The sequence below is a fragment of the Leucoraja erinacea genome, chromosome 18 (genome assembly GCF_028641065.1).
Source record: "Leucoraja erinacea ecotype New England chromosome 18, Leri_hhj_1, whole genome shotgun sequence".
In the NCBI taxonomy this organism is placed as follows: domain Eukaryota; kingdom Metazoa; phylum Chordata; class Chondrichthyes; order Rajiformes; family Rajidae; genus Leucoraja; species Leucoraja erinaceus.
Genome location: NC_073394.1, coordinates 17719590 through 17745471, shown reverse-complemented (window position 1 = coordinate 17745471; position 25882 = coordinate 17719590). Strand labels below are relative to the sequence as shown.

Genomic DNA, 25882 nt, shown 5'->3' with positions numbered 1-25882 from the left:
ACTATAATAGTGCCCAAACAAAAGCAATGTTCCCAAGTTGTTGTAGTTCAGAGCTTATTTGGAGGTTGTAATATTTAATAGTGTTTACTCGCTTAATGGTTGTTGGGAAGAAGCTGCTCCTGAATCTGGACGTTACAGTTTTCAGGTTCCTATATCTTCTTCCCAATGGCAGGAGTGAAATGAGGGTGTGGCCAGATGGTGTGGGTCTCTGATGATGCTGGCTGCCTTTTTGAGGCAGCGACTCTTGTAGATCCTATTTCATGGTGCAGAGATCAGTACCCGTGATGGACTGGGCAGTGTTAGCCACTTTTGGCAGATCTTCAGAGATATGCACGCCCAGGAATTTGAACTATTTGACTCTTTCCACCATTGTCCCATCGATAAAGACAGGTTTGTGAATCCTCAGCTACCCCCTTCCAAAGTCAACAATCAGTTGCTTGGTTTTACTGACATTAAGCGCAAGGTTGTTGTTCTGGCACCATTTGGTCAGTCGATCGATCTCCCTCCATCGCTGTGCAGCATGAAAATAGACCCTTCTGTCCATTTGGTCTGTGCCGACCAAGTTGGCATTATAAGCTAGTCTCTTTTGCCTGCAGTTGGCCAATAGCCCTCCACACCCTCCCTTTTCTTACATCTGTCCAAGTCATAATTATATCTAATTCCACAGCTCATTCAGATATGGATTACCCTCTGAGTTAAATAGTTGCCCCCGAAAACCCCCTTAAATCATCCCTCTCATCGTAAGCCTGTGCCCTCAAGTGTTAGAATCCTTTACCCTGGGGGAAAAAGGCTTCGAGCATTTACTTTATCCATGCTCCCCTTGATCTTGTGCACCTCAATAAGGTCACCTTCCAGCCTCCTACGCTCCAATAAAAATGTCCCAGCCTATCTAACCTCTCATTGCAAGCACAGGTTCCTGGTGAATCCCTTATGCAACCTTTCCAATTATCCAAGTTGACAGGAAATGATTCCCTTTCTTGCGTATGTCTGACAGGAAGAATGCAGTCTGACAGATTACTGGCTCTGTCATGTATGTATGACAGCCTTAGCTCTATGCTCTGTCTGACAGGAGCTTGCTCCCCATACAGGACCAAAAGGGACCTGTGCATCATACTACCTCACAGTGTGTCGAGGTTTATAGAAACGTGAGGGAAGTAGTTCAGTCTTTTTATAAGGGCAGGGGAATGGAGAACAAGAGGATATAGGCTTAACATGAAAGGGGAAAAATGTAATAGAAACCAGAGGGGCAACGTTTTCACGTGGTGGTGGGTGGCCAGTTTGTGGAACATTATATTATACCCTTTATCCGGCATTTGTACACTGTGGATGGCTATCATGTATAGCCTTTTCTGTGACTGGATGGCGAACAGCAAAAATATTTTTACTGTACCTCAATGCAGGGGCAATTTAAGCTTTTTCTAACAATTTAATTGGGCCAGTTACCCTACCAACCACCACACATTTTTTGGATGTGGAAGAAAACCAAAGCATCTGGAGAAACCCTACATGTTCACTGGAAGAACCTGCAAACTCTATACTGACAGCACTGTAGATCAGGTGTGAATCTGGGTCACTGAAGCTGTGAGGCAAAAGCCGTACTGTGCCTACACCTTGGCAGTGTCTTATACAAACCTGCACTTAAGGCGATACGGGAACCTGTGCACCAGATGGCATCTGACTGTATTGCTCCAAGGACAGATAGATAATTTAGAGCATGGGGCCTACTTGGACGTCGAATGGAGGAAAGGAATTTGCAATTTCAGTCATCTGTTAATGGAAGAACAGCGGATTTCTATTTTTGGAGAGTGGCGCACATCCAGCTTCCGTGCTCTTTCAGCCATTTGTGATTCTCTGGTAGACAAAAGTGCTGGAGAAACTCAGCGGATGCGGCAGCATCTTTCCTTCACTCCATAGATGCTGCCGCACCCGCTGAGTTTCTCCAGCACTTTTGTCTACCTTCGATTTTCCAACATCCGCAGTTCCTTCTTGAACATTTGTGAATCCCTCGTATCTTATGTTCCTGTCCACTGAATGACTTTTCTGCACTCCGAGGCAATTTAATCCACAATAGCTCTATTTCAATTTATGGACTGTAGGCTGGATAGCAAGAAACAATGCTCTGTGGTAGTCCATCGATTACCTTGAATTGGCCGATATCTCGCTCACCACCAGATGCAAAAAGCTAAGCTGTGTAACAACCTTATTGCAGAATGTAAGCTCTATCACTGTAGCACAACAGTGAAAGGGAAGTGGGTTATCAATATGAGATCAAAATATATGCCTTCAAAGCAAAAAATATATGCCCAAGCAAAAAAAGGGCAGCAAGTTCTGCGGGAAGCTGGAATCTACAAAATGCCCCAACTTATTGATCAGTTAATACTAGACTTTTGTGTGTTTTACACAGATGGATTTTTACCCTCAGCCTTCAGTTGTTCCATGTGGACACTCAGCAGCTCCGAATAACGTGATTGTAGGAAGTTAGAGCTGGTGCTTAACGTAGTCAATAAAGAGAGAATGTAATTTGTTTTGTCTCTTTGCTGTATGCTAGAGAGTTAACCATGTTCAAAGAATAAATATATAAAAATGTAACCATCTTAGATTAAGATAAACTCTGACCTTGCCTTCCTGTCTTATTTGTCTTTCTCAGATTTAGTCATTTTTACCATCTCGTTTCTCTCTCCATATCTGATTTGAGACTGATGCACCGACTGCCTTGTTGATCAGTTTCTAACTCAATTTTTCTATCTCAGTGGGTAAAGTAATTGCTGTTCAGTGAGGCTGCAGGTGCCCCACTGACCCTGCAGCTCTGGCAACTCACAGAGCAAACAATTTTTAGCTTGGGGATACACGTTAGAGCCTCTAAATGATGATATACTCAGCAGGATACCCCTACATAAAAAATGTGCCAGATCCTTTGGGTTCTTTGCACAGGTTGACCTGCTTCCCCTGCAAATTGTAGATTATGTTTAGTTTCCTGTCATGTTTTATTTGTGGAGAATGATTTGCAGCATTCACTACAGTCACAGAAGTATCTGAGCTTGCCGCAAGTACCAGTCTCCAACAGGGACTCATATTTTGTGTGGCAACATATGCATAAAAGATTAATTTTGATGCTAAGCTAAATCTTTCTTTCACTCCCATGGCCTCCACTGCAAGCTCAGCAGGTTCATTTGAAGGACTGGAAAATGTGCAGCCCATGTTAGTTGAGTCAGGTTAATATTTAAGCCCAAACACCAGTGTATAATGCTCCCAACAGTTCTTTGTGACGCTTTGCAAAACAGGGAAAGTGTTGCCAATGAGCGAAAGATGCTTTAGTAAATTCTGATTCATCTGGAAAACCTAAAATAAAAAGAAAAAATCTCATATTAGGAGTGTGGTCTGAACCAAAGCTGATCTCATAGCTGGGTAGAGTTGATGATCAAAAGCTTCACCTCTGGCAATAGAGCAGCAACAGATGGAACACATTTGTTCCACCATTTTCCGCCTCTTGATACTTAAACCTTTTGCTCATTTGCATTGCAAAGTAGCCGGGGTATTCATGCAGAAATCATGCCATGATTTGTGCCGGTTTCTGCACCAAATCCTGTGGCAGAATGGCTGTAGAAACGTCCTATAGAGCTCATTTATTTATCCTGATTTGTAAACCTGGAGGCAAAGAAGAACTATTGCAGGGCTGCCAGTGTTGTCCATTTGTCTAACAACTTCATAAGTTATTATTTGAATGCTGTGTTCCCTCAGAAAATGGAGAGGTACAAAACTGCTAACTGGTGGGGAATTTCCTTGAATGGTCATTGGAAAGGCCATTTTGTCATTCATAATGATGGGTAATATTTGAAATATTTGGATGCACTGACTGGAACAGTACTGCCAGTTGTAAGTAAGAAACAAACAAATGAAGAAGTTCCATAAATTTCAATTAGATGCCTCAGCAGAGTTTGGCTTGCAATTTTTGACATAAATCTACCCTAGTTCATTTTATAATTAAGTCAAGTACTCATAAGCGAGTCAGTTAGCCGACAGTACAACTAAAAATTAGTAAAGGGATGTGCATGTGTATCGCACTTTTCATGACCTTATTTTGTGGCAAAGAACTTTGCAGCCATGGAAGTACCCTTTCTACATCCATGTATTGTCGGTAATGAATGGCAGATACTTCTGGATGACCTCTCTTGGTAATTATAAAAATAACCTGATGCAAATTCCTCATATGATAGTGTTGAACATAAAACTGACTTAACTTTGAGGCGCAGCAATTTCATCATAAAAAAAGATGTATTGTCACTTGCGTTAGAGATCCTTTGCAATGTGTCTAATGATCTTTAGAATATTTAGAAGATTGTAAAAAGCAAAAGTATTGCCATGTTTGAATGTTTGAGTTATCATATGGGACCCATTGAATATTCAAGGAATAATAATAGCTGCTCTCTTTCTTGAACCAATCTCATATTGCTTGATTTTCTTCATGTTCCATAATCCTGGATTGCAGCTTTTAATATACTCAATCACTGAGCAATAATAGACCTGTAGAAAATTTGAACTGGTCATAGTTCTCGGAGTGAAGACATCTCCACACAACCACATTATTAAATATCCGACCACTTTCTCTCAGATTTTGACCCTAAATAACCTCTCCATCAAGTAAAGCAATTTCAGATCATCCACACTGTTGAGCCTTTTGCGAGCCTTGATTCAATGAGATGCCCTCACGTTTATAAGATCACATGAAGAACGTGAGAAAATGTTAGCAGGAATAGGCCGTGTCCCATCAAGTCTATCCTGCCATCAGTACAGCCACGGATGAGCAGCCCTAGCCTCATCTCTTTTCTGCCCGTTCCCGATAAACCTTATTTTCCTTATCTTTCAAATATTTATGTACTTTCCCTTTTAGTACTTCAAATGATCAAGCTTCCACGATTCACCACCCTTTGTGATTAGAAGTATCTACCTACCTCAGTTATAAATGACCACCCTCTAATCTTCTAATTATGTCCCCATGTTTTGTAATTCTCCTGTTGGTGGAAATATCTCTAAATGTCCTGTCGTGCTCCCCAGAGGTCTTTATATATTTCAGTAAGGTCATCAATCATTCCTCTAAACTCCAAAGAATATTGATCTAATTTCTTCCGCTGCTTGTGTTATAATAAACATCTAATCTCATGAATTAGCCTAGTAAAACTCATTGGACCATCTCCATTGCCAGCATCTCCTTTCTTAAACAAAGGAACCAAAACTGTATACAGCACTCCAGGTGCGGCCTCACCTGTAACCTGTACAATTGTAATCATACGCCGATTTGTAAGCTCGAATCCTCTTGCATTTAAGGCCAAAATGCCAACTGCGTTCCAAACCACTAACTGTACCCGACTGTGTCTATCGGCAATTCACGCACAAGAATACGCAGAACCCTCTGTACTTCACTCATCTGCAATCTTTCTGCCTGTGCACTGGTCCTTGATATGGCATCTTGTCAAATGACTTCTGAAAATCCATATACATCACATCTACAGAGTTTGTCTTTATCAATTCTGCTTGTTACATTATCAAAGAACTGTAACAAATTTGTTAAACATGATTTACCTTTCATGAATCATATTGACCTGGTTCAATTGCATTTAAGTTTATCTGAATATGGCTATTTCGTCTTTGATTGCAAACCCCAGATAGCTTTTCTTCCATTGAATTTCAACTCATTCTGCAGTGTATTTCTGTAGTTTAACTGCTTTTTAAATGCAATAAAGTTTTCTTTTAGGCAGATCGGATGATTGCATTTAAAAAGTGAAAAAAGACCTGAGCTTTGAGCAGCCAATGTTTCTACATCTAATAATGTTGATTCCCCAATGGATAGTTCTTGGTTAAACAGGAGATAAAGAATAAACTTCAGCTCAAAAGTGAAAGACAATCAAATATAAATAAAACACTGTCGACTCACTTTGCTTATATTTGATAACTCACTTGAAATAATTATGTTTCATCGGTAAAACTATTTGTTCAGAGCTCAATAGAGTTGCTGAATTGACTACATAATGAACATTGTGCCAAAGAGCCAATGTCAGTCTATTTCTGCAGGAATTCTATGCCTAGAGTCAGTACACACCAATGGAAGTTTTATTCACATATATCAGCCTTTAACTCTTTGCCACCTTATTCACCAGTGACGTTCAAAATTCTGTAAAGCCTATTTGCAGTGGCAGTTGCAAAAGCTCAGAATGTTTAGGCTTAAGGGTTTTTTAAATCACACAGTTAGCAATAATTTCATAATGATAAATATCTTCTGTTTAACTTTAAAACAGTGATATTGAAATGGTTCTTAAATAGTTATTAATTGATTTTTTTTCTTATATTTTTCTTACAACAGGGTTGGTGAAGCTTGGAGTCCACTGTGTAACATGTCAAAAGGTTGCAATAAAGATCGTCAACAGGGAGAAGCTCAGTGAGTCTGTGCTAATGAAGGTAATGGTCTATTGGGAGGGATTCAATAGAATTTTCCACTTTCAGGCTCCTCTTAACAAAATTAATTTCATTCATTATATTAAACATATAGCCTATTATAACCTATCCTGTATCCATGTAAATCACTAATAATTATTACAGGAACGCAATGGAAACAAAAGCTACATTCATCTTGTTGAAAAATAACACATTTAAACTATACAATGATAGTTTACAATCATTATGAGATGCTTTTGAGTTCTGTTGGCGCTACATTTCAAATTTAGTTCTTGTTTACTATTAGTGTGCTATTCGAAATTTGGCTATCTTTACTAGACGTGCACTGCTTTCTGATCCCTACTTATATTGCGAGATTTACAGAGCAAAATATTTGCAGAGAGGAGCTGAGGGACAAATTCACATCAATTACTTTTCACGCCTAGGATGTATGTTGATAGATTTATTGCCAAGAGAAAGCATGTGAGAAGTTTATTTTAGTGACAAATGGGCTGACACAAAACGTGAAATTAAACCACAAGTGGAACAAATTGAGTTTATGATAGTTTGTTGCGGGGAAACTCTGAGGATCTAATTAAATCAGGTGAGTTTAGATTGTACCATAAACCGTTTAAGAAGTTTCGCCAGTAGAATTGTTGATGTTGTATATCTGCACAAGCCTTTATTAAATTGCACAGTCTGGACCTGTACTCCCGCTGAGCAAACCTTGTAAGTAGTAGCAGGACATTATCAGTGTACTGTGAGAGTTCTTGCTTTACTGCGTGACAAATGAATGTTCTATCCACCAGCCTTCCGTGAATTTCCCTTGTAATTTATAACTAGAGCAAAGTAAAGACGGCAAAGAAATTCTACAAGAATGAAAAATATTAACCTAGCAGTAAATGACCAGATAAAATTTCAAATTAAATTCATTTAAACTTTACTAGCAGCACAGGTTAGATTGCAATTGTGCAACAAGAATGGTCTAATTGGTGATAATAATATTTGATCTGGATGTTAAGGCTTATCATGTGACTATTAGTGCTGTATAATCTTTTTACATTGAGAGAAGGAATTCACACCTGTTATAGTGCAAGCTCCCCCACTGCAGCGCTTTGTTCTAATCTAATTTTCTACCACTTTCCCCAGGAGGCACTCAAAGTTTTATATTCCAGTAGCGTATATTCATGATTTTATTTTGCTGCAAAATTGCACATAACGAGCGTTCAGGCCAATTAATTATCAATTTACTGCTGATTTTATACAGTTCAAAGTTGATGTCCTTTTTTAGCAGCAACAGTGGTTCAATTTCAAACAATCAGATTGCGGTTGAAATAAATGTTTACAATTAATATTAACAGCTTTTATTACATGAATTGAAAATGTCATGAAGGAATATTTGCCCAGAAATCCTTGCTGGCCATTATGGGTGAGTTGCATTGATCATGGGCCTGATTAGGGCAGAGGATCAGTCCAGAGGATCGGATGAGATAATTGGTTAGGTAGGAGAATTCATTTGAAGTGGGGATAGAAGTCTTAATTGGGGCGCCTTGGAATTGAGGAGTGTGTGGACAAGGCCAAGCAGGAGATGTTTAGCTGTGATGATCAGGAGATTAGTAGCTCAGGCAGATTGGAAAGCGAGAAAGATGCATGGGGTTCGAAAGTTGAGCTTGAGTTTTGGAGCAAATCACGGATTGAGTTTGGGGTAAAATTCGTGGGTTGGGAAACTAGGGGCCTGGGCTTCTCGGAGTGCAGAAGATTGATAGGTGTGGAAAAGTCAGGGCTTAGGCTAGTTGTGAAAAGGTAAGTGGAGGATTGACACAAGTCACAAGGAGGAATTGGAATCCTCGGGCGGAGGGAGATAGAGTTTTGGAGCAATTGCACTGATGCTGAGGGAGATTGGTGGGGATGAGCGATAATTGTTTGGGACTGAATCAGTTAGCGAGTCAGATCAGGGAATTGTGCAGCATATTATGATTCATGACAAGGCATTAAAGATTAAAATGAAGCTTAATGGTACCCAAGTCTTGCACCACTTTGCACAGATCTAATTGTTTAATATTAGTTGGTTCCAGGACAATGTAACATCATTTTCCCTTCAGTGCTTCTCTTGCAATATCGCTTGAGAAGTTCTATACTTTGATACACATCTGATTAAAAATTACATCAGATGCACAAATGTGACTTGTGCGAGGAGGTGAATGATTGAATTCCACCTCCGAGGATGCGGATGAGAACTCAGCCCGCTCACCGGCACGTGGATTTCCTCCGTCTGCCGCCACCACCATCTTTTATCTCATTCCTTGGCTCAGCCTTGCTGGCTCAACCTCATCTTGAGCAATATATCTCCCAATTAGAGAACATCTTTTCATTCATTCAAGCCTCCTCGTGTTTTTTATTTGTTCATCTGTTGATTTATTGAACAGTTTATTATTCAATAAATCATTAGTGATTTTTCATTGGATGTTTTCTGTAGCATTTGTCATCCTTTTTGATGCAGAGTTCCCTTGCTCTTCATTTGCTGTCAAGACTTTAGGAGCTCGGCTCGAATTTTGTTCAACCTCTGAGCTACCTTCTAGTGTTAATAAAGCCACAACTATTGCCCAGTGCTGCAAAAAACACAAATATATATTTCCCAATACAGCTCATTGCCAGGAATCCTACTTCCAATGTTTTGTTTTGCATATCAATCAATTAAAATAAAATAGTCATAAAACTTCAATGTTTTTATATGATTTAAATTTTAATGATAGAAAAAAATTACAATGAATATACGGTACAGAAATGATACTGGTAAATAAGGTGATTTGTCTATTGCTATTTGCTCTGCACCATAAAATAAAGTTCCAATGGAGAAATTGCTCCTTAAAATGTATCTTACATCATTTCAGTGTGTTTTCTTTGTCACTACTTCAGAAAAAAATCATTTTGAGGTAAAATTATACCTTATACAAACATAACAAGCCAAATACAATACCATTTCAGTTAATCATAAAATGCATCTCAGATCATCGGCAAAACCCCTTAATCGTTTCATCTAGAACGAAAAAAGGCAGCAATTATCTAGTAATTGCGACTTGAAATTTCCTTCTGTGCTGCGCATATACTAACATTTCTCCATTGTCTAGTGACTGGATATTACAACAGTCCACCAACAGTGTGCGACAGTGAGTCAAGATACTTACTTACTACTTAAGGGAAATTTGAGGTATGCAATAAAAACTGGCATTGGGTAGTGATGCCCATTTCCAATAAATAACTACAAATAATTCCAATTTTGGGTTCAATGATGAGTATAATCTGCCACAGTAATCCTCTCATATCAAATTATATAATTCACACTGCTCAATAAAATTGCCATATCAATCATAACTAACATTGTTGCCTCTTTTTAGCTCTTTACAGTTAATTAGAAGCTCCCCTGCCCTAGATTCTCTTTCAAGTCTGTCAGTGGATACATGCTTGATACATTTGCTTTTTAAGCTTGCATTCTAAGCTTGATACATTTGCTAACCACAAACAAGATGTGGATTCATGAAAATTGTTATATGTTAGTCTGTGACTCGGTTTTTTGCCTCAAAATCAGTTTGGTCAATGAATATCACCAGTACATTGCGGTACTTGCTGGGCTGTGCTTGGCTTTAATACAGTCTCCTTTGAGAACGTGCTTCAGTTGCTGTTGGATATGCTTATAACTATTAAATATTTTGATAGAATTAACAATAGGGAACTATGAAGTGAAATATTTCTCATATTCTCTTACAACATAGAAGGAAGTAGTTTGGCCCATTGAGTCACTGCCTCCATCTTGATTCTTTTACCAATTAACACTAGTGGTGCTTTACTGGCGGCTCACACAGGCAAAACATGCACAATGCCAGGGAAACTTTTAATTTCCACACTGATATCATGCAAGGTCAGGAAGTAGCCCACATTGCTAGACTAACGTGGCAGCAGCACCCGTTGCTGCAACACTGTGCAGCCAATGTATGAAGTGATGCATCATGGTATGAAGAATGAGGAAAAACAATATAGAATAACAGATACTGTTCTAAATAGCATTCAGGAGCAGAGAGGCCAGGGGATGTATGCACAACCTTTTGAAAGTGGCAGGGCAGAACCAGAAAACGCATAATAAGACAATTTTTGGATTTGATCAAGAGAGGAATAGCATAAATAAGCAGAAGTAATGCTAAATATTTATAGTAGGCTGGTCCAACTTCAACTGGAGTATAATGCTCAGTTTTAATTGTCACATAGGAAGAATGTGAAGGTATTTGAAAAAGGCCACAGGATAGATTAGTGATACTGGGACCATTTTCTTTGAAGTCTTGAAGAAGGTTCCTGACCAGAAACATCATCTGTCCATTTTCCTCCATGGATTCTGCCTGAGCTGCAGTTTGATTTTCGTTCAAGATTCCAGCATCTGCTGCCTCTTGTGCCTCCACTGTTTGAAGAAGTGAAGACTGGGGGGAGATTTCTCATAAGTATTTAAAATAATGGTCTGGGCAATAAATAGAGGGAACTCTATTGTTGGAGAGGTAGAGGACTAGAGATCACAGGAGTAAAATAACGGGGAGGAGAATTGAGAGGGTCATATGGAGACATATATTTTGAGATGTGGGCAGAATCTGGAATTCACTGCTGTAGATGTGGTGAAGGCGGGTTTCATTTTGGATATCAGGAGAGTATTGGATAGGAATATGGTGGAAACAAATAGATACAGTAGATGCAATTGGTGAGTTGTTCTGGAAAAATGCCAGTGTAGTGATGATAGTCCAAATGGCCTCTTTCTGTAGCGTAACCATTCTATGATGCTATAAATGTAATCCTGGGAAAATATGCTGATTAAAATTTTCTACTTCCGCATGAACTACTGGGAAGTTGCTTTAATATTTCTGATGAAAATGACACAATAGTTGAATAAATCCTGCTTAATGACTGAACTTAAGCATGGGTTTATTCAGCTTCAGTTAATAATGGAAAAGAAACAATAAGTTGAAAGTGCCATTCAATAAGAGAACCACAGGAGCCATCGTAATAAGTATTTTAATGCATGCAACACTGGTTTTGCTGTTCAATAATGCCTTTATAAGACATAATGCCACCGTTGATTCACTCTGTTATTTGACATATCTGAATGATTAAAGTGTAATGTGCAACAGTCATGTAGATTAAGAGGATTAAGTAAATTAATGTGCATATATATCTTTTCCTGTTCTTCAAAGAATATTATTCTAAACTGACCATTGTGTGCCTGCAATTTAACAATCTCACTTTATTTCCCTTCTCAGTGCAATATGTCTCTTGTTCAGTGCAAATCTCACTTATTTAATGTGACGGCCATTCTCTTGCATGACTAACTAATACAATTGTGATGTTGTCAACATGGAGATAGGTGTGGCTTAAAAGAAGGGAGGTTTTGATGCTTAAACAATTTTCAGTTTGAAACAGTATAGACAAATTAAAAGAATAATTGTTTCAAACTAAAAATTCTAACTGAGCTTCATAAGTTGGATTAACTTTATAGACATTCGAGAATCTAATGAACGTAGCCCATCCTCTTTGAAAATATCCTCACCATAATTTACAGCAAATCACTGGATGTTAATCCTTGTGTCCCAGTACCTTTATAGGCGACAACACATGGATCCTCACTCCATGGTTAACATTATCTCGAATACCCTTTGCGGTAAGATATCATTTGTAGAATCCTGTAAAATTCAATAAGGCACAATATGCTTGCGGGCAAGGTATTCAAAGGAGAAATATGTAAATTTTACGCTGAGCACATACAACTGCCGAATAAGTTACTATTCTGAATCTTTTATAGTGCTGTTGTCAGCAGGAAAGTGAAAAGTCAACCTTCGGCACCAGCACTGCGAGTTTGCAACCTCAACTTTCATTGGACAATTTCTTATATTCAGCAGAAAATATAAATTTTACTTTGAATTTAGTGCCTGACCAAATAATAGAATGTGTACATTTTGTTCTTCCTTTTGGAGCATACAATAAATATGAATGTAGTTTCAGTGTTTGATTGTTCAGAAAGTGCCATGTCTTGAATACACATTGACGAAGGAGCATTTCAAACCAAAGAGAGTGAGGTGAAGAAGGAAAACTGTAAAGTAAAAGGGGCCACAAATCTCAAAAACAGAAAATGTTGGAAATCTGAAATTAAACTACAAAATGTTGGAAATATTCAACAGATCAGACAGCATCATTAGAGGGTCCATGATCTAAAATGTTAGCTCTGCTTTCCTTTCCACAAATGCAGCTTGACTTACCATTTTTCCAGCATTTTCTGTTTTTTATTTCAGACTTCCAGCTCATACCGTGTTTTACTTTTCAGGTCTGAACTGGTTGGCCAAAGAATCAGAAACAACATGATATATTTAATGATATGAGCAAATAGGATTTAGAATTCAATGCTTCACGGTATGATGACATAAAGTCAACAGTAACACAAATTAGAAGTATACTGAATGAGCAAAGTCCATTTTTACGCAACAATATGTGGTTCTGGCATTTTAAGTGCTGTAATACTTTAATTGGAATGTCCTTTTAAAACTACCGCAACAAATAGTAGGTGGTTTTATTGACAAGAAGAGCAGTTTTGTTATTCCTGTGGATTTTATTAATCACAGTGTGTTATTAGACAGAAGCTTAATTATGGCAGTTTTACCCTAAACCTAATCAAATACTAGTGGTCTTCTTGCTGTGAAACGTTTTGCCAGTGTAATGCCAGATGGTGTCAGCTTGATAGCAATATAAACACATCACTCTTTCAAGATTACCAGGTTGCTTTGGAGGCAGGGCAGTGCGCTACTCACAATATTGCACACCAGTGCATTTTTGTATATTAAAGGGAGAGATAACACTGCATTTATTAAATTTTCAATCACGCACTTAAGGCTAATTTAAAATGATCACTGCCCGGCTGCACATCTGCAGGTAGGTGTACACTATCTGTTGTAACAGCTTGGCATCTTGCTTTTCAAATTAATAGCCATTATGTATTAAGAGTTGATTCAATTGCAAACTTCATCTGAAGTCTCTTTCTGTACCTATGACATATGTAGATTTAACTTTAGGAATCCAGATGAGACAATGAAGCAGCAATTATTCAGAGGCTTGGGTGGTAGCTAATGGCCCACTATTTCACTACTTATCTGTACTGACCCAGCTGGTTTTACTGAATCCAACTTTTATTTATTTCTGATGTTGCTATATCTAAGGTTTCTGTAGAGTAATACTTTTATTTGAGATTGCTAGCATTCCAGGTCTAAGTATTGCAAATCATCAGGCAGCAGTCAAATGATTAAACTAGTGACAATACGTGCATCAGACACTTGGACAACAATGGAGGATCATTGGTGATGAGAGATAGTTGTTTCCAATTATCTAAGACCATCTCTGTTATTAATGCTCAACATGGCCATTATTCCAGTTTGGCTGCATATTTCTTTATATAGTATTGTTAGGGAAGACAATAAGAAGAAATTACACATTTCTTCAAAGATATGCAGAGAACAGATTAAAGACTGTTCTAGAATTTGATTTGAGATTTTTTTTGAAGAAGTGAAAAAGAAGCTTGACGAGGGCAGGTGGTAGAAGTTGTCCATGTGTACTTTAGCAAGGCCTATGACAAGGTCTACAAAATTGACGGTGAAAGGAGGCAGATATTGGTAGTGAGGGTTTTTATTCCAATCGGAGGCCATTGAACAGTGGTATGCCACTGGATTTGGTGCTCTGTCCACTGTTGTTTGTCATCTATATTAACGATTTGGATGACGATGTTTAACATGATGAGTGAGTTTATAGATTACACCAAAATTGATGGTGTAGTGGACAGTGGAGAAGATTATCTAGGATTATAACAGGATCTAGATTAACTGAGGAAGTGGGACAAGGAGTGGCATATGGAATTTCAGTTAGACAAGTGCTTGGTGTTACATTTTGATAAGATAAACCAGGGCAAGAGTTGCACAGTAGATGTCAGGGCCCGGAGTTTGTTGTAGAACAGAAAGAGCGAGGAGTACAGGTATATTATCTCTCTGAAAGTGGAGACACAGGTGCATAGGATGGTGAGGATAGCATTCAGCATTCTTACCATCATCGATCTGGACACTGAATACAACAGGAGTTGGTTTGTTTTGATGCAATTGTACAGGTTATTGGTCAAACTACACTTAGAGTATTGTGTGCGGTTCAGGTTGTCCAATGGTAGGAAAGATGTTACTACGCTGGAAAGGGTGGAGAAAAGAATCACGAGAATGGTACTGGGACTGAAGGGCCTGAGTTATAAGGAGTAGCGGGATAGGTTGGTGCGTTTTGTTTCAGGATCAGGAGGCTGAGGGGTGACTATAGGTATAACATTATGAAGGGTATAAACAAGGTGGATGATCACAGTCTTTTTGCCCAGGGTTGGGGAGTCTTAAGGGCCTGTCCCACTTACGTGTCCTTGGCACGTAAATTACGCGACTCCGTGGTCACGTTGAGCCGCGACGGTCCAGTGAAGGTTGCTCGCAACTTCATTCGACCGCACAGCCGTCTGGAGGTCGTGACGTAATTTGAAGATGGACGCAAAATGCCAGAGTAACTCAGCGGTTCTGGCAGCATCTCTGGAGAGAAGGAATGGGCGATGTTTCGGGTCGAGACTCTTCTTCAGTCTGAAAGAAGGGTGTTGACCCGAAACGTCACCGATTCCTTCTCTCCAGAGAAGCTTCTAGTCCCACTGAGTTACTCCAGCATTTTGTGTCTATCTTCAATTTTTTTTGCCCCGCTCTGGGAGTAGAAGTGGGGGCGGATCCGGACCGCAACGGCCGTGAGCCCCAGGCCAAGCTCGGCGATCGTTTGCCTGCTTCTGCTGCTGTTAGAGGTGAGATGTTGTGTCGCGCCAGGGTCTTGGGCCTGTCCCACTTTAGCCGTCAGTTCCGCGACAGGCCGCTACAAAAGTTTCGGAGCCCCGTGCGATGTCACGCACATCTACATACCCCTCCGCGTTTCTCAGTGTGACCGGCCCCGCATGGCCATACGATGCCTGTGCGCCTCAACGCGACCACGAGGTCGCGCAATTTGCGTGCCTAGGACACGTAAGTGGGACAGGCCCTTAAAACTAGAGGGCATAGGTTCAAGGTGAGCATGGAATGATTTAAAAAGGACCTAAATGGCAAAATTTTCACACCAAGGGTGGTGCGTTTATGGACAGAGCACCCGGAGAAAGCTGTTGGGTTGGGTACAATTACAATGTTTAAAATGCATGAATTAGAAAGATTGAGAGAGATATTAGCGAAATGTAGACAGCTTAGACATCTTTGCTGACATGGACAAATTGAAGCTGAAGGGCTATTTCAGTGCTATATTACTCTACAACTCTCTAGTTTCTCCTGCTGGCCAGACAAATTAGTAACTATTTTGTATTAGGTGTTAATTTATTCTGAAAGATCATCTAAAATTGATTTCTAAGGCATGTCTAACCCGCGAATAGATGGAGTCCCGAACAATACAAATTGCAGCATAGAGTCTGGACAGTGGCTCGATCAAAAACATTAGTCAATAGCAACACAGTTACTTGCCCACTTTTCTTGGAAGTTGATGGCCTAGATGGGTAGAGAAAGATCCAAAATAATTAATTGTGCAGAAGGAATATAAGTCTTCCTTAAAATCTATTTATAAAAAAATAGTTGAACTGGAATTTGTTGAAAAATGTTAAAGCATTAAAATGATACATGTACCGTTGACAAAACAGTGAATAACTTGTCACAAGGAAGAGACAAATGAATTGTGAATTTCACAAGCTTCCTTATACTTTTCAACTCTTCACTCATAGTTTCTCAAAAATTGTACTTTACACATAATCTTCCCATGAAATTTAGTTAAGAGTACAGCATTGAAATAGGGTCTTATGCCCACCGAGTCCACACTGACCATCCATCACCCGTTCTCACTAGTTCTTTGCTATCCAACTTTCTCATCCACTCCCTACATACTAAGGGCAATTTACTGAGGCCAATTAACCTACAATCCTATCTGTCTTTGTGATGTGTAAGGAAACCCGGAGGAAACCAATTTGTTCACAGGGAGAAAGTGCAAATTTCACACAGACAGTACCCAAAGTTGGGATTGAACCTGGGTCTTTAGAATTTAGACTAGAAATACAGCGCAGATACAGGCCCCTTGGTCCACTGAGTCCACGCAGGCCAGCGATCATCCCGTACACTAACACTACCCAACATATTAGGGACAATTTTACAATTATACTGAAGCCAATGAACCTACAAACATGTACGTCTTTGGATTCTGGGAGGAAACTGGAGCACCTGGAGAAAACCCTTGGGGTCACAGGGAGAATGTGCAAACTCCATACAGACAGCAACCGTAGTCAGGATCAAACCCGGGTTTCTGGCAATGTAAGGCAGCAACTCTGCTGCTGCGCCACTGTGCCACCCTCTGGGTCTCTGGCACTGTGTGGTTGAAGTAGTTCAATTTGTCCATTAAATTCACATCACAAAGATAAGCCTAACACTTTAAAGTGCATATTTATGTAAGAAGAATGAGCAAAGACAATACCTGTCATTTTCCAGAGAGTATAAGACCTGGAAATATATGACATTTCTCATGGCAGGTTAACAAAGGAGTTACTGAAGCATATGGAATTCCAAGCTTTATACATTGAGGCATAGAGGTAAAATTTGGGAGGTATGATCCCAACCCAAAACCTGTCTGTCCATTCCCTCCACGGACGATACTTGATGGGCTGAGTTCCTCCAGCATGTTTTGCAATACAAGCACTTGCTTGCCTCCAGCTGAAGTACTCGGTGCATTTCTCAGCACCACTAAAGAATAAATATAAAAGCTTTAGCGAGCATACAGATGAGATGGACAAGAAATCAGTGGATTACCTGTAGAAACTATGGTAGTCCTCCTTAGAACAGTGAGGACCAAGGGGGGGTTTTATCAAGATGATTGAAACCTATAGATTAAGGAAATAAACAGAACTGTGTGCACAGATTTAAGGTGATTGACAGAAGCCGCAGAAGATACAAAACCTTTTTTTCCAAGGATTCACGGCTTAGTAGGGTGGTGGATATGATCTCAATAATAGCTTTCCATTGGGAATTGGATAAATAGTTGAAGGAAAAATTGGAAAATTGGGTAAGGTAAAGTATGCATTGGCACTGAATGTAGTTTTCTTCAGTGCAGGTTAAGTGCTCCTTCAACAAAGTAATGATTGTTAAATTTTGTTAATCATCTACCAGAAATCGTGTAATCTCAACAGTTAATTAGAATTGATTTATTACAGTTTATAAACTTCATTTGACATTTTTCTTTATCTTCATTCAATCTTTTTTTTCCTCTCTTTATATCTCTTTGGAACCTAATTTAATATTTAATTCATTTACTCCTTGTCATTCCTTCTTCTATTACCTTTCTTCGAGATTTCTTTGATTAAGAAGGTACAATATACATTTCAGCACACATTCTCGAACCTGTCAAAACTATACAAAGGTACAGCAGGAGAATTTAGCAGATGCCCTTGCTGCCATCTTTCACCAAAGTTGCAAATGCTGCATTTTCCTCATTGGACCATTTATCATAAGCTTTATGGACCAACTTTTTAAACTTAAAGGTGAATAAATAAGTTTAATTAACAGGACCATTGTATCTTAGAAATAAAATAACCACTGCCTTCATGTAGTTATTTCAAAATATATGAATGCAATAACATTCCACCTTATTGAAGGCTGGGCAGCATTGAAGACATAGAGTACCGCTGCTTATTTGTCTTAATATCTTAGGTCCAGTCACAGTTGCATTGAGCTCTGCATGCAATCAGCTGAGCTGCAGGGGTCAGTATGATTTTTAAAAAATAATGAATTGGGTGGTGGTAGCTGAGATAACTGGAATGTATTACATTTTGGGAAACAAACTGCCTACCAGCATGTGGAACAGAACGTAGTCTGACCTTTTTGAAGAAATCCTAGGGTAAATCTCCAAAGTGGAAGTTAAAGAAAGTTGGGGTTAAAATGCTTTATCTACTTTGTAAATTATCATAGAAATTTGGGAAACTTTATCAAAGCATGGTGACTGATTTATTTCTTCCTTGTAAATATTTGCATAATTCAAAATAATTTCTGTAATTCGCTTCAATAATTTGGTTGCAAACCCTTTTTTTCTGTGATGTGGAACTCCATTGCGGCCTTGAGAAAAGCCAAGTGATTCATTTTATTCTATGGTTTGGGAGTATTAGTTTTCCTGTTTTTACATCTGTCGGTTTGCTTTTTGTTTTTGTGTACAATCTTCTTCCGTACATCATATTCTTACATGTGGTAGTCAGAGCATCATTAGGGGGAGCAGCTTGCTTTTTAACAAGCTCCAGTGACCTCTCTTTGGTACGGTGCTTCATGCTGTAGTTACCTGTGCCAATATCCACTGGCACATGGAGAAAAACTGATGAAGAGATAGCTAGACCAAGCACTCCTGGTCATTAGTACATTATGAATAGTTGGACATTGAGCTTGTGACAGTATGTCAAATATGGTGCCTGACTTGCACAATATAACTGATCATGCCTGTCTGTAGCAACCAAGATATTAAGAGAAATGATTAGCTCAGTGGGTCAGGTCGCAGAGCGGTGCAGAGATATTCTGGTACCATGGACAGCTACACAGTGTTATTGCAGCTGTCTCCTATGAATTATATAGAACAGACTTTGAGTTGATGTGCGGATGTCAATTACTGTCAATCACCGCTGTAGCTTCTGGATTGATTTTTGACCACACTCAAATCATCCACACTATTACTATGTTTCATTCTGAAGAACAAAGAGAACCAGGAGATTTTGCAGCATTTGAGTTTGGAGACTTTGATTAAAGATTGACTTGAAGAATACAACATAAGAAACAATAAAACTTCAGTATTTCTCCCTCCTAAATGTTTGTATAATTCTATTTTACGTAAGTGAATTATGTAATTTACTTTAATAATTTGGCTGCAAAACCTTATTTCTGTGATGTGGTGGAGATATCATTGCTGTCTTGAGAAAAGCCCTGCAAGTAATTTCATTTGGTACACAAAAAAGCTGGAGAAACTCAGCGGGTGCAGAAGCATCTATGGAGCGAAGGATGCTCCATAGATGCTGCTGCACCCACTGAGTTTCTCCAGCTTTTTTGTGTACCTTTAATTTTCCAGCATCTGCAGTTCCTTCTTAAACACAAGTAATTTCATTTAATGGTTTGGAAGAATTAGTTTGCTTGTTTTTACCTGTCAGTTTGCTTTTTTTTCTTGTACCAATCTTCTTCCATGCATATCCTGACCTGCAGAGTTCCTCCAACATAGATTTAAGGCAATACAGAGAATACTACTGCTCAAGCCCTACTTCACTCTAGTTCCTGTTCCTCTGTTACTTCTCTACTTCCTGATTTGGCCCTGAATAAACCCTCAACTTATTTTTAAAGTCCTGACTTTGTTTCAAAACTCTCTATGCCTATCTCTGCAATCTCCTCCAGTTCGACAGCCCTTTGCATTACTTCAATTCTGATCATTTGAGCATCTTTAATTTTAATTGCTTCACTTTTGCAAGTCATACCACTAAAAGGAAACATTGTTTTCAGTATGAAACTTGCCAATTCCTCTCGGAATCATATCTATTTGAAAAAGATCACCTGCCATCTTTTTAAATTCCAATGAATCGAGGTTCAGTACCACATAATCAAAACCCTTTCTGCTGGGAATCAACATTTACTGAACAGCTTCTGAACTTCATCAGAATTTCCTCCAAATTGGAATGTTTCCTGTGTAAACAAAGTATAGCTTAACAAACCAGCGCAATACACGGTGGGGCAGCGGTAGAGTTGCTGCCTTGCAAGGCTTGCAGCGCTGGAGACCCGGGTTCGATCCTGACTGTGGGTGCAGTCTGTATGGAGATTGTATGTTCTCCCCGTGACCTGCGTGGATTTCCCCCGAGATCTTCCATTTCCTCCCACACTCCAAAGACATACAGGTATGTAGGTAAGTTGTCTTGGTAAATGTGAAAATTGGCCCTAATGTGTGTGGGAGAGAGTCAATATGCGGGTATCACTGATCGACATGGACCTGGTGGGCCGACGGGCCTGTTTCCATGCTGTATTTCTAAACTAAACTAAATGTGTAGGGAAGAACACTGAAGAAGGGTCCCGACCCGAAACATCACCCATTTATCAGTCTGAAGAAGGGTCTCAACCTGAAACGTCACCATTCCTCCTGCCTGGCCCAGCATTCTGTGTCTATCTTCAGCACAATACAAGTCATCTTTTCTGTCACCTTGGAGCATCATTCAAGTAGGAGATGCAGCCAGGGAGCAAAGTACCCAATATCCCGCACACCCTTTTACTACAAATAAGTCTGTCATTTTTTAAATCATTTCCTTTTCTTAAACTTAAGATGTCAATCTTTCAAAAAGTATATGTCAAGTCGAAAATGCAGGGCTTTGATATGAACCAACCTGTAAACTGAAATATTTTACCAGAAACATTGTGCAAATTATTTTCATTTTAATCCTTAAATGTTTGCACCTGACAGTAGTTTTATTGATTGAGTGATTTGAGGTGTGAAAAACGGGTCCTCATGGAGCTGGGAATCCTGAAGAAGAGATTACAGCAATGATCACTTTCTGTATTTACTTTAATAAAACTAAGAATACGTGTTTAATTTGTTTTAACATGCTTGGAAAATACATGAAAATATTGGAAAAAATAAAATCCCTGAGCAAAATAGTGATTTGCCTTTGGGTTTTGACCTTGGGTTTTGATCTGAAATTCATGATAATTGGTGAGCATTAACTTCTTTTCAACAATTGTATTCAAACATTGGTTATTCTTCCTTCAAACCTTTCCCATATCTTCTAAAGATATTTGAATTTACATCAATACACCAGCATGTTCTTTATCAAATCTTGCAATGTACGTTATTGTTGGTTGGGGGCTTTTTCATATCCTGTTTTAATAGTTGCTTTTGGAGAGTGATTATGAACAATCTCAAACACCGAATGTGCATTTCACACAGGGACCTTACGTCATTCGTATATCCTACAACAAAATCTGTGGCAGGAATGTCAATGTTTACTATGTTGTTATTTCTCCTGATCTGATTATGAATGAAAACAACTAGAGCTTTTGATTTTAAAACTGGTTAGGTTTAGGCATGTTGGCCAGAGGTGAATTATTACAGGAAATGTTAGGCCAGAATTATATTAATTTCTGGTCTGCATTAAGGTGGTTCTGCCAATATGTGATCTGGAATGAAAGGGAAATGGATGTTTGCCTCCAGAGAAGTGAATGTTTATGAAGGTGCTGCTACTATTGTAATTATGGAGAATGGAATTCTAATAGGATGTCACAGGAAGGGAAGGACATGGGGAATATAAAGTTGAGGATATAGATGGCAGAAGCTTTTGGCCGAACAACTCCTGCTCTTCCCAGGACACACACGCACCAGAAAATGTTTGAAAACAGTAGCAGGTCAGGCAGCATCTGTGAAGAGTAAAACAGAGGAAATGAATTGCAATCCCCTTTGTCTAGCCTGCCTTGCATTCCCAGCATGTTCTGATTTTTATCTTCTGCTGAATTTGTTTTTGACCTGCAAGTCTCTGGCAGATCTTGACTGTTTAATTGCAATAGGGCAAAATGACATGAATAGACATTTACCATTATATTAAAAGGATGAATTTGCTGTCTGTAGGTAGAGACACAAATCTACAAATTACTTTTGGTGGGAAAAAGGGTGGGTGACAAATCTGAATGGGTTTAACTGTCCCCTTGCATCATTTCCACAAGGACGGTAATGTTTCACTTCTTGGATTGAGCTGTTATGGTCGACATTACTAATGAATTGACCTTCAGTCAAGTTAAATGTGTTGCAAGCAATCAGAGCTATTTTATCTAACCAGACCAATTTTATCTTTAGTTGAATTTGGGAAGATTAAATGTCTTTGCTGTAATTGACAGTTGGCATTTTGTTGGATGTGAGCCATGTTTTGCCAATGTTAGTTCCTGTCAGTATCCAGTTCTTGTAAATGGTACATAGCCAGAAAAATTGGCTCTGTTTTTCTCTCCACTGATCTACTTAATCCACTGAGCTCTTCCAGCATTTATTGCTTTTGTTAAATTAGGCAGTTGGATCTGGCCAGGCTATGGAGATTCCTTGGATTTGTTGTGTTGATTAAATGAGCCATCCAGGAACATCTCCTGTTTGTCGCAGTTCAGAAAATGTTACAGACACTAGAGAGGAAATGTTTCCATTTAGCGTATGTGGTAGAATTCTCTTAAACTTATCTTGTGCTCATGATATGAGTTTGTACAACTTGTAAACCACATTTTCCTTGCCTGTTAAGGCAGAGATACTGCAAACCATCAATGACGATATATATTAGCTTAATTGTGGTTCTATGAACCATGTTGGATAGTTGTTAGTTTTAAGCATTCCTTGATTGAGCCCACTTTGCATCTAATGAAAATTATGACGATACTTTGGACTAGACCTGGTGTCAACAGAGCAATTCAAACCTGATGACTTAAATATTCATAAACCAGCTTTCCTCAGGTGCAGGCTGACCTGGTACATAGTTCCATTATTTTCTGCTTTCATTCGTGATCATGAAAAACTTTCTGTCTTTGATAAGGAAGAGGATCACTGTGCCAAGTTTTACTGCATTGACAGCAAATACAATTGATGATTGTCGGCACTTTTAAATACAACAACGTATTGCCTAACGCATTTTCATTCATTTTACCTTAGTCGCATGTCATGCTAATACAAAAATCAGGATGTGGATCTACATTTATTATGATTATATTTTATATTTGTATATTTCCATAAAACATCGGTGCAGTGGTTTATCTGTCAAAAACAATCTGAGTTTAACCTTGCTTTCCTTAAAACATTCTTGAAAACAAATTAGTGGCACTACAAATGGTTCACTCATTGAATATGACAGGGAAATAGCAGGGGATTCTCATCCATGAGGAAGAATACTCATTTAGACAAATGGGCATCGATAGGCACGAAAATGTTTGAAAATGTAAGGAAATATCTGTCTTCAGTATCAGCAGTGAAAGGAGTAATTACTGATTTAAAGGAGATATGTGGGGCATGTTACACAAAGGGTGAGTGCCTAGAATGCACTGCCAGGAAAGGTGGTAGTAGCAGATAACATAGTGATATTTAAGCATTTAGATAGGTGCATGAATATACAGGGAATGGAGGGATATGGATTATGTGCAGGCAGAATTTGGCATCATGTTTGACACAGACATTGTGGGCTGAAAGGCCTGTTCCTGTGCGATACTCCTCTATGTTCTATGAATGGCGAAACTCTGAGCAGAATTGATAGGATGAATGCTGAGGGAATGTCGTCCCTCGTGAGATTATCAAGAATTATGTAGCATATTTTCAAAATTTGGTTGGCCCATTTAAGGAATTTGCAGAAATATGTCTTTTAGCAAGTCATGAATCTTTGGAATTCTATATCCTATGGAAATGTGCAGGAAAAAGCTTTGAATATATTCAAGTAAGAGATTGACATTAAAACAACAAGGTGTGAGGACACTGAAGATTGGGGCAATCCTGATGTTCATTTGCAGAGCAGGCTTGCTGAAGCATTTGGCATTTCCTATTTTCTATTCCTTATGTTCTTTTGTTGTTATTTGGACCCAGCAGATATGAAGGAATTATGATATCTTTCCATGTCGTGGAATAGTGTGTAACGAATTGAACCTGCAGGTGGCAGTGTTCTCATCTGCCTGAAGAGTGACTTTTTGATGGTTGGGGATGTTGATTTGAAGGGGTGCTGTCAGAATGGCCCAGACAACTAACTGCAGTATATTTTAGTAGAAGGAGTCCTCGGCAGACACTGTACACTATTGGTGAGTGGAATACACATCATGTTTTGATTGGGATGATGTAGAACATCTTGAAAAGTTTAGAAGCTTCACTTAGGCAGGCAAGTGGATTCCCACTCCTGACGTGTTTTGTATATGGTGGAAAGACATCTGCATGTCTAGGGTAACTCACCTACTACAGGATACCTAGCCTCTAAACTATTCTTGTAGCCACCATATTTATTAGCTGGTCTGAGTCTCTGATCAATGGCATAATTGAGGATGCTGCTTGTATGGGAATCAGCAGTGGTAATGTCACTAAACTTTGAGAGTGGATGGTCAGCTTCTCATCGGAAGCCGGTCATTGTCTGACACTTTAATGACACCAATATTTCTTATTATCAGCCTTGTTGGAGGTCAATCATCCAACCCCAGGACATCAGTGCTCTCGTTCCTCTGGTCACCATACCAGGCCCAACTATTATCTTACATTTTTATGGCACAGAAATTTCTTATTATCAACGTGCTTAAGTATTGTTCAGGTCTTGCTGCATGCAGACATGGACTAATTCATCTGCTGAGGAATGGTGAATGGAATTGATCATTGTGTCACTATCAATGAACATTGTCATTTTGATGTTATGAAGGAACAACAGTCATTGATGAAGCATCTGAAAATGGCTGGGCCTGGCACAGCACTCTGAGTAATGCCTGCAGTGATGTCCAGGATATGGCATTATTGACCTTCAATAAGGTTATGCTGATGCATTGAATACGATGGTAAATTTCATCCACCATGTCTGCTTCCCTTGGAGGTTTCACTTGTTAATGACAAGGGCCCTCCACCATTTCCATTTAAATGTGTTTTTTTCTCCTTCCAATGAAAATTAATTTAGGTAATTTTTCTGTTTACTTCATTGTAATTCATGTTTTAATTAGCGAATTAATATAAGGGCTCCACATCTAAAAATACAATTTTTCTATTGATTGAAGCAGAAGATTCTTGGCATCATTTACAAACATGGATATTTTGAGAGTAAAATGAAAAGATCTGCAAATAAATTTAGTTTTGCCCTCTTCGTTGGATGCCCAAGGATGACTCTCTTCCAGTCTGATTCTGTAAATTCTGAGGTGACTGATGAGATCAATGTGAGAATCGCAGACTCTTTCATAGACAGGAGGTATTGGGTAGGTGGGTACCTAGTGAGATAATGCATTTGTTCGGCTTCTGTGTGACCCTAATGCATGTTGTTGAGGTTACCATTCCTGAATGTTCATTCTCCAATTTGAGTTATCTCGTGTCGAGGATTTCAAGGAATTTGGTAGGGGTGTAACTCTTTTCTAAGGAGTCTTTGAGGACATCCATGAGTCATTTCATTGAATATGATGGATACAAATTCATTTTGTGAAATTATTCTACCCAGGTTTTTGTTTTCTTCTCGATGTTTGTCAACGAGATGTGTGTTATAATCTGATTTTATTTTCATTTATCTGCACTTCCAAAACTGTAACAAATCATCTGAAGGCAGCGGAATGACAAGTAATGCAAATCTCGTCTGTTGAATAATACTCTTCAGATCCAGGACCTCCTGTTTGCA

At 38.9% G+C, this 25882-nt stretch overlaps 1 protein-coding gene across 10 annotated transcripts in view; it reads left to right on the top strand.

Moving 5' to 3' along the window:
• LOC129705702 (serine/threonine-protein kinase BRSK2) overlaps positions 1-25882 on the top strand; it is a 702405-nt gene that overhangs the window by 255402 nt on the left and 421121 nt on the right. For all 10 annotated transcript variants that reach the window (XM_055649416.1, XM_055649414.1, XM_055649422.1 and 7 more), the window contains exon 2: positions 6356-6450. In XM_055649416.1, coding sequence (XP_055505391.1) covers positions 6356-6450 — 95 coding nt within the window. The remainder of the gene's footprint in view (positions 1-6355; positions 6451-25882) is intronic.